The sequence below is a fragment of the Gracilinanus agilis genome, unplaced genomic scaffold, assembly GCF_016433145.1.
Source record: "Gracilinanus agilis isolate LMUSP501 unplaced genomic scaffold, AgileGrace unplaced_scaffold41598, whole genome shotgun sequence".
NCBI lineage: Eukaryota > Metazoa > Chordata > Mammalia > Didelphimorphia > Didelphidae > Gracilinanus > Gracilinanus agilis.
The window spans coordinates 145-9,272 of record NW_025375353.1 but is presented as its reverse complement, the minus strand read 5'-3'; the positions used below and the strand labels follow the sequence as shown (position 1 = coordinate 9,272).

Genomic DNA, 9,128 nt, shown 5'->3' with positions numbered 1-9,128 from the left:
TCCTCCATAAAAGTCCTCCCTTGAGGAAAAATCCTCATGTTGTAGAGTTCTTCTTGGATTTTGGAAGTTGATACAAGTGGAATACAAATGGTGGTAGGACTAGCCAAGGCCTGAAAAGGCTTTAAATATTAAGTACTTCCAACTTCTAAGGAGTACATCCAACTATCAGCATAGGTAATAATAGAAAGACTCATTACGAGATTGGGAAGATGACATTTTGCCTAAACGTCTCACAAAGTCTAGCTGGAGGGAATGCAATCTACATTGAGGAAGGGAACACTCATACTAGTGGTCTCTAACAAGCTACTTATTTGCTACTGATTTTTGCAGAATTATTTTTGGACATGCATCTACTGCGTCAAAATGCAACATATATATATGTGTGTAGATATAGATATAGATATAGATACATAGTAAAAAACCTAACTAGGATCCTGACGTGGCATAGGATCCCAGATCTAGAGCCAGAAGGGACCTGAGATGTCATCTAATCCAACCTCTTTATTCTACAAATCAAAAAAAATGAGGTTTAGAACTGAGATTTAGATCCTGGACTCCAAGGTGAGCACACTTTCCACTGGATCAAGTTGTCTACTAATAAAGCTTTTGAGAGCACGTCCCATATGTTCTTTTCTGTAAGTAAGTCAATGTCACCCCATGGAAAACACTTACTTGTCCAGTGCTATTTGCCAGTAGCCCTGTTTAGTGACTGGCACCCAGTTCAGACTCCCAGAGAAATGAGTGTGATCATAACCTCCAAAAATGAGCTCACTTCCAGTGGTGCTATCTGGATTCCTATAGGAAGAGAAAGTCAGATGGCCAGTGAGGGAGAGATGTCAAAAATCCCCCCAAAACATGTCTGTGTTCTGCTTGCATCATTTTCTTGTAGATGCCCCAAATGAAATTGTTATTATTATTGTTCAGTTGTTTCAGTCATGTCTGACTCTTGGTGAGCCCTTCAGGGTTTTCTTGGCAAAGATACTGGAGTGGTCATCCATTTCCTTCTCCAGCTCATTTCACAGAGGAAACTGAGGCAGACAAGGTTAAGTGACTTACCCAGGGTCACAGCTAGTAAGTGTCTAGAGGCCAGATTCCAAGTCAGGAAGAAGAGTCTTCCTGACTCCAAGCTCAAAGCTCTATCCATTAAGTTACCTAGCTGCCCCCAAGTAGAATTCCTTACATTATTTGATCCTTAGAAAAACTCTTAAGAGGTTCTTTTCCTATCGTACGGGTGAAGAAATTGAGGCATGGGTAGGTGAAATGATTTAGGATTATAGATTTAGAGCTGGAAGGAAATTTAGAAATTGATTTTTTTTTTAAAGAAATGGGGCTGTAGAAGGCCGGAGAGGTTAAATGATTTTGGTCAGGGTAACACAGAGAGTAGGTGGCAGAGACTCAATATCTCTGATTCAGTGTCTAGAACTCTTTTCACTATATCACTGCTAACTCCCACACTCCCTACGCCACCCTCCCAACCACAAAATCCCCACTTCCCCCACCTCACCTCCCTAGCAAGGATCCACCTCACAGCCTCTGGATTACAAGGCCATTGTTTGAAGGATTCATCTATGACCTCACTAAAGACTTACTTCACATCTAATGGCTATTAGACATCAGACCCACAGCTCGCGTTCAGGTTCCCTGACTCCAAGTCCCAGGGTTTTCCTTAAACTCTTACCTTCCAGCTTAGAATCAATACTGTGTATTGGTTCCAAGGCAGAAGAAAGACTGGGCAATGGGGGTTAAGTGACTTGTTCAGGGTCATACAGCTAGGAAGTATTTGAGGACACATTTGAACCCAGGACCTCTCATCTCTGGGTCTAGCCTTTATCCACTGAGTCACCTAGTTGCCCTTGATACAGTTTTTTTTAAAACCCTTCCCTTCTGTCTTAGAATCAATACTGTGAATTGGTTCCAAGGCAGAAGAGTGGTAAGGGCTAGGCAATGGGGGTTAAGTGACTTGCCCAAGGCACACAGCTAGGAAGTATCTGAGGCCAGATTTGAACCTAGGACCTCCCATCTCTGGACCTGGCTCTCCATCCTTTGAGCTACCTAGTTGCTCCCTCCACCATGATATTTTAATCTTGGGTTCTTCTTTTCATCTTTTGCATCATGTACCTTGTCTCTGGCACCAGACAGCAATAATGCAACATCAGATTGCACTACATGAGGCATGGTGTTCAGACTTTAATATTTATATATTATAATTCTTTGTTACATACTCATATGTGATTTATTTATCTCTAGAACATATATAATTTATATATTGTAAAGTACTTCACAAATATGACCTCATTTTATCCTTACAAAAACCCTCAGAAGTAGGTGGTATTATTATCCCCATTTTATAGATGAGGAAACTGAGATAGGCAGAGATTAAATAACTTGTCCAGGGTCTCACAGGTAGAAAGTCTATCTGAGGATGGATTTGAACTCAGATCCTCCAGGCTGCTTTTAAGCAACCCTGGATAGCCAGGTCCCACTTTGCTCTGGTCAAACCACATTCGGGTTATTGTTCTCCAGTCTAGGTGTCCCATTTTAGAGAGGAGATTTACAGAGAAGTTGGGGAGCATCATGAGGAAGGTGACAAGGATGGCAAGGAGGCTGGACTAGAGCTGCTTGAAGGAACCAGGTATGTTTAGCCTAGAGAAGGGGACATGTTAGGGGGAGGTAGAGCTGCTTCAGGCATCTGAAGGGCCATCATGGGAAAGAGGAATTAGACATGTTCTGCATGGATTGAAGTCACAAAAGGGCAAGTTGAGGCTTGATGTCAATCCCAAGTTGCTAAGACTGAGAGCTGCCCCACAAAGTGGAACGCTCTGCCTTGGGAGATGGGAAGAAGCTGGCTGCCCATCTGCTGGGCTGCCGTAGAGCGGATCCTTTATAGGTGTGCCGTGCTCCAAGACCTCCGAGTCTCCTCTTTATCCCCCAAATTCTGTGCTTTGGGGTGTGTCTGCCTGAGCTACACTGGATGAGTCAATCAACCCTCTGGGGATCTTGAATAGGAGGTTAAAAAACATCCTGGTTGTACAGGATCTAAATGGGGCAGAAGGAGTTTATGGAGGAATTCATGGATGAAAATTTCCTCTTCTCCAGAAGCTGGAGAGACAGGTGGAGATTCATGGGCTGTGAAAAATACGCACAGGTTTTGACAGCCACCACCTGCCTACCATATGGACAGAGGGAGCATCTACATAGAATCACAGAATTCTTGTTCTGGAAGCACGTTGGAGATTTTCTAGTCCAATCCTGCTCCTTGATGCAAGTATTCCTTCTAAAATACTCTTGCAAATGGTCTTCAAAAGAAACTCTGTTTGAATATCTCCAGTGACATAGAACTCACTACCTTATGAGATAGCCGATTCCATTCAATTTAACAAGCATGTATTAAACATGTTTATTAAACAAGCATTTATTAAAAACTGTGGGGAGGACACTGACCAATAGGAAAGGTCTTTCGCGGGAGATGGCACTTGAACAGAGACTGGAGGAAAGCTAAGTATTCGTTAACCTCATAATTTTGGCTAGATCAGGCCCTGGTCTCATATGGGAGGCCCAGCAAAACTAGAGCCAAAGTGTACTATACACAGTAAGTTTATCATCCACGTGGACACATTCTTCATCACAAAATTTGCCAAGGAGACATCTAAAGACAATATGTTTTGTTTAAGCAGGATAGAGCAGGTTAGCTCTAAGAAAAATCTCCCTGATTGGGAGGGGCTGAGTGAAAAAAGGTTATGGAATTTCTTTTGCTGAACTCAGAAAATAGGATGGTGCATCATTCATTCATTCATTCATTCATTCACTCAACCAGAGTCATTTGTGAAGTCTGCCATCTTGGATAACTTAAATGAAGATATATTTAAGGAAATAGACTCTATCCCTTTACAGGACCTATTCAATGCAAGGATTCTTAATACTCAGTATTTGACTTCCAGGACCAAGAAGGTGAAAAGAATACTGAATTTGGAGCAGTTAGGTGGCTCAGTGGAGAGCCAGGCCTAAAGACAGGATGTCCAGGGTTCTAATCTGGTCTCAGACATTTTCTAGACGTGTGATCCTGGACAAGTCACTTAACCCCAGTTGTCTAGCACTTACCATTCTTCTGCCTTGGAACATCAGTTCTTGGTATCAATTCTAAGACAGGAGGTAAGAGTTTTTTAAAAAAAAGTACTGAATTTGGAGTCAGAGGACTTACTACCTTTATGACCTTGGGCAAATTATGCCACTTCAGAGCTTGAGTTTTCTCATCTGCAAAATGGGTATAATAATTCTTGAATTATCTACTTCACAAAGGTTTTGTGGGAATCAAGTAGACAGACCACAGATGGCATGTGCTTTAGAAACCATGAACTGATATAGTAATATGAGCTGCAATCATTACCTGGTCATATAAACGGAAAACATAGGTATATCCACCAGATTTTGGGCCATCATATTGTCGAACACGGGAGTGACCCCTCCCACAGCCAATGACGGGTAGGCCAGCCCTAGGATCCCATCAAACTCTGCATTCACAAAAGTGCTTCCGGGCTCATTGACGCTCTCTCCAAATTGCTGGTTGGCTACTGTAATCCCTTCCACCTGGCATGAGAAAAAAAACAAAAAACAAAAAACAAACCAAGAAAGGCTGTTTGAAATCAAAGTTCCTAGTTGCTAACTTCAGAGTTGTCCTCTGTTTTGCTGAGTGCCCTGAGGTAATTTTCTTCCCTACTCTGATTCCAATGCTAAATTTGCCACATGATCTTTGTCATCCCTCCACCCACTTTAAACGAAGACTGAGGGATTATTGAGATTTAGACTCTGTATTGCTTGAAGGAATACAAACCAGGGGATATTAAGATGCTGTGACAGTCACAGTTGTTTGAGCATTTCTTTTTCTTTTCTTTTCTCCTTTTCTCTTCTTTTCTTTTCCTTTCTTTTCTCTTCCTTTCTTTTCTTTTCCTTTCTTTCCCCATTACCTTCTCTCATAGAATTGATACTAAGTATTGTTTCTTAGGCAAAAGAGACATAAGGGCTAGGCAAGTGGGATTAAGTGACTTGCCCAGGGTAACGCAGTTGGCATGTGTCTAAGGTCAGATTTAAACCCTGGACAGCCTGACTCCAAGCCTGGCGCTCTGAGCCACTGAGCCACCTAGCTGTCTGCAGCATTTCTTTTTTCTCTCTTCTCTCTTCTCCCTTCCCATCACCCAGCTCTGGGGCTGGCTTACTAGCTATAGGAGAAAACATTAGATAAGAATTCAGAGATAGGACTAGAACTGAAAAGAACAGAGTCACTGTCAAGGCTTTGAACTGAGAGAAGGACCAATGTTGAGAGAGGAGGAAAAAACAGTGTTCCAAATTTTGTCTTACGGAAACTTGGTCCGTTCCGATGATTCCAGACAAGCTTCCTGTCCCATATTGGATGGAAAAAGAGTTCCCATTCTCGATATAAGTGCTGGACTGAGAGGGGCGGAATCGATTGTGGTTCTCTGGAATGTAAAAATAACACCCCCATCACCACCTGGCCACTCTCAAAGGTATCAAAGATTGGTTCATCCAGCTGAATCTAATCCAGTCCAATCCAACAAGTATTCCTTGTTTTGCAAAGCATTGTGCAGGGTGCTGAGGATAGAAAGGGGAAAAAAAAGTCCCCTCCCTCAAGGAGCTCACATTCTACTGGGATCACATACTGTCAGGGAGTCTGTGGTGTCCTAGACCTTAGAATTCCCAGAATAGTAAGGCAGATGGGGAAGGAGGGCATAATAAAGAGTTCTGGGTTTGGAATCAGAGGACTAGGCTTTGAATGTAGCTGTCTTGTGTGCTACTAGCTGTATGACTTTGTGTCTCAGTTTCCTCATCTTAAAATGTGACTTTTGTTGCCATTCAGTTGTTCTTAGTTGTGTCCAACTCTTTGTGATCTCAATTGGGATTTTCTTTGCAAGGATACTGGAATGATTTGCCATTTCCTTCTCCAGCTCACCTGTCAGATGAGGAAAAGTGAGGCCAGTAGGGTTCAGTGACTTGCCCAGGGTCACCAAGCTAGTAAGTGTTAGAGGCCAGATTTGAACTCAGGATGACTTGTTTTCCTGACTCTAGGTCCAGTATTCTCTCCAATTAGCCACCGAGCTGACCCCAAGAGGGCCTCCAAGGTCCCTTCTAACTCTACAGGTTTGGGTACCTCATCTGTTCCCTCCCTGGGTAAACCACCTTGTCTATGATTGTCCAATACATTAGTCACTAGCCACAATAGCTCACTGGTTTGTAGCCAGATTGTGGCCAGCTGCTTCTGAGTCACTGGTTTACAAATGTGATATCATTAGCATGAGACATTACCCCACACATAGGTGACGATTTGGACACTTCCTGTTCCTAAAATTGACAGATAAATGAGTTCTTTCCTGATAATTGTGTTCTCTTTCTTTGTCATCCTCCTCCTCCTGGCTCCATATGACACATCGCTTCATCAACCAGAGCTAATTGGGCAAGCCAATGGCCACAAATTATATGGAATCCTAGATTTGAATGACAGCTAATAATAACAACTTTAACTTACATAATTCTTTGAGGTCTGAAGAGAACTTTACAAATATTGTCTTATATGTATCCTCACATTAACCAATACTGTTGAAATCATTGGCCTGGTTTTAAAAAAAGTTTGCAAAGTGCTTTCTTCATAACAGCCCTGTGTGGTATTATCAACATTTCCATTTTTTACACATTCGGTAACTGAGGTTCTTCCATATTAAATGATTAGCTGAAACAGCTCAGTTCTTTTTTTTTTTTTTTTCTGTTCAACAAACATTCATTAAGTACCTAAAATGTACCTGGACAATTGCCTAGCCCTTATTGCTCTTCTGCCTTGGAACTGAAACTTAAACAAAAGGCAAGGTTTTGTTTTGTTTTTTAAAGTACCCACTATATGTCAGGCGCAAGGCTAGCTCAGTTGGTAAGAGGCACAGTTCAGATTCCTTTAACACAGAAATCAGGGCTCTTTCCATCACATCTGCCTGTCTATGTGAATTTAGTGATATAGATATTGGATTTAAATGAGCCTGACCTCACTGAAAAAAGAAATTCTGCCTTTCCCCCTTAATAATGATAGTCATAATAAAACTGAGAAGGAAATTCCCCATGAAGAAGTTCCCTTTCCCAGGACCCCAGCTCAGCAGGGAGAAGCCACTGATTGGCCTCAAGCCAATTATCAAACTTGGCTTTGTTGGCTATCTCTGCCTGCCTGCCCAGGAATATTTATTTTCCACTCTGCCCTCCTGGTTCTTCCTTCAGCTCAACCAGGTGTCATGGCAGATTCAAAGGTTTCTATTTGGGGTTGCTGAGTTTTTCCTCAATGATTTCCAACAGGAAGAAAGAGTTGGCCCTGAGTGTGGCCAGTGGCCAGAGCCTTCCTCCCTGGCATCATCTGGAGGGGATCCTGGCAGGAAGGAAAGGTTAAAGGATGGTGGGATAATTATAATGGGAGGGGGCGAGTATTTGGGGAGCCCGAACCTATTTGTTCAGTGTAATCCCCAGGAGAACTTTTGTAATCACTTTCCCCCAAATCAAAAACCCACATTCCTCCCTCTCCCCAGTTCCACTTACTGCAAGCTGGGCTGACACAGTACACAGAAGGGACCCAGAGATTGGAAGAACCCGTGTCAAAGATGACGGTGAAATTCTGTGGTGGGGAACCAATGGAGATGACTCCAAAGTATTCCATCTGAAAAAAGGGGGAAAGTATGAGTTGTGGAAAGGAGCAAAAAGAGGGTGTTTTTTAAAAAGTTAAATAAAAATAAAGGGAAGTAAGTCATTACTGAAGCACAACTCTTACTCCTCCCCTCCAAAAAATAGTTTGTTTCGACCAAAGCCAATTTTCAATTATATTGTTAAAACATTATAGTTTGAGTCTACCAGAAGAGCATGAAACTCGGGCATAAAATTGTTGGCTGTTCAGTCATTAGAACATTTGTGATACTGTTCCCAAGAACCTAAGGGCCCCTAGTAATGCTGTTGCCTAGTTTGGTGTATTCATGGAATCAGTTCATGAAAAACAAAATAGTAATACCTTTCACTTGTGTAAGTTTCCAGAAAGCTTACATATACCTTGTCCTATTTGATCCTCATAACATTTGTGTGAGATAGACAAGACCAGCGTTATTATCCCTATTAGACAGATAAGGAAATGGCAGCTTAGAGAGATGAAATGAAATGCTTGGAGTAATAAAGCCAGGAAGGTCAGATCTTGGATTGTATTTATAGTTTTTGGTTTGGGATACCTGTGTCCCTTGGCTCCTTTCCTCTAACCTCAATCTCCTGTCTCTTTCTTTTGGATTTTTTAAAATATCTTCAGAAACTCATTATCTGAGCTCTAGAGAAAGATTTGCTTTGCCAGAGAAGAGCTGAAAATGGAGTAATTATGTGGACATTTGGAACTGTTTATCTGGATGGATCTAGCAACCAAGGGTACCTAAAATTCAGGCTCTGACATTAACTATTTCCCCTCCAAATGATCAACTTGATGGTGCCTTTCTCCTTTGGTTCCCTCCATCCCTTTTCTCCTTACGTCCAAGTAGTTGATGAGAGGTTCATTTGCACTCTGGTCTTGAGAACAGGAATCTATGTACTGGACCATATCCAACTTGTGAGTCTCCCAAAATTGGGAAAGTTGGCCCCTTTCCCTCAAGGTTTTCCGTAAGGATTTGTGTCTCTTCAAGGGCACCCTAAAGGATAAAGAATCCCCCACCCCCGGATGAGAATTGTTGATAGTATTTTATCCCTTATGCCTCCTAGCATTCAACCTTTATCCTATCCCATCCCAACCAAGTCAATTTCTAGACGAGAGGTTCTTAATCTGAGGTTCAAAGACTCCTTCCCTCAACAAGCGTCCATAGATATATTTCAAAGGTCTATGAATTTGAATGGGAAAAAATGACTTCTTTAATTTCACTAAATTTCTAACTGAAATTTAGTATTTACTTCAATGATGAATGTAGGACAACAAGCCCTTATTCTGAGGAGTCCAAAACCTTCATTAAACTTCCAGGGGATCCAAGTCACACAAAAAGGTTAAGAACCTAGACTAAAGAATAGTCCAAGAGACAGGAGACCTGACAAAGATTCTTGATTTCCACTTGAATCATGAGGCTTCTTGC

The 9,128-nt window shown here is 41.9% G+C and overlaps 1 protein-coding gene across 1 annotated transcript; it reads right to left on the bottom strand.

Moving 5' to 3' along the window:
- Positions 1 to 668: 668 nt before the first annotated feature.
- Positions 669 to 8,696, bottom strand: LOC123255239 (cathepsin E-like; the record flags this gene model as incomplete). The annotated part of the gene is made up of 5 exons (XM_044684079.1): positions 669 to 795; positions 4,385 to 4,584; positions 5,353 to 5,471; positions 7,579 to 7,696; positions 8,540 to 8,696. Coding segments are annotated over 5 exons (721 nt in total), but the record flags the coding sequence as incomplete, so codon positions are not given.
- Between the last annotated feature and the right edge of the window lie 432 nt (positions 8,697 to 9,128).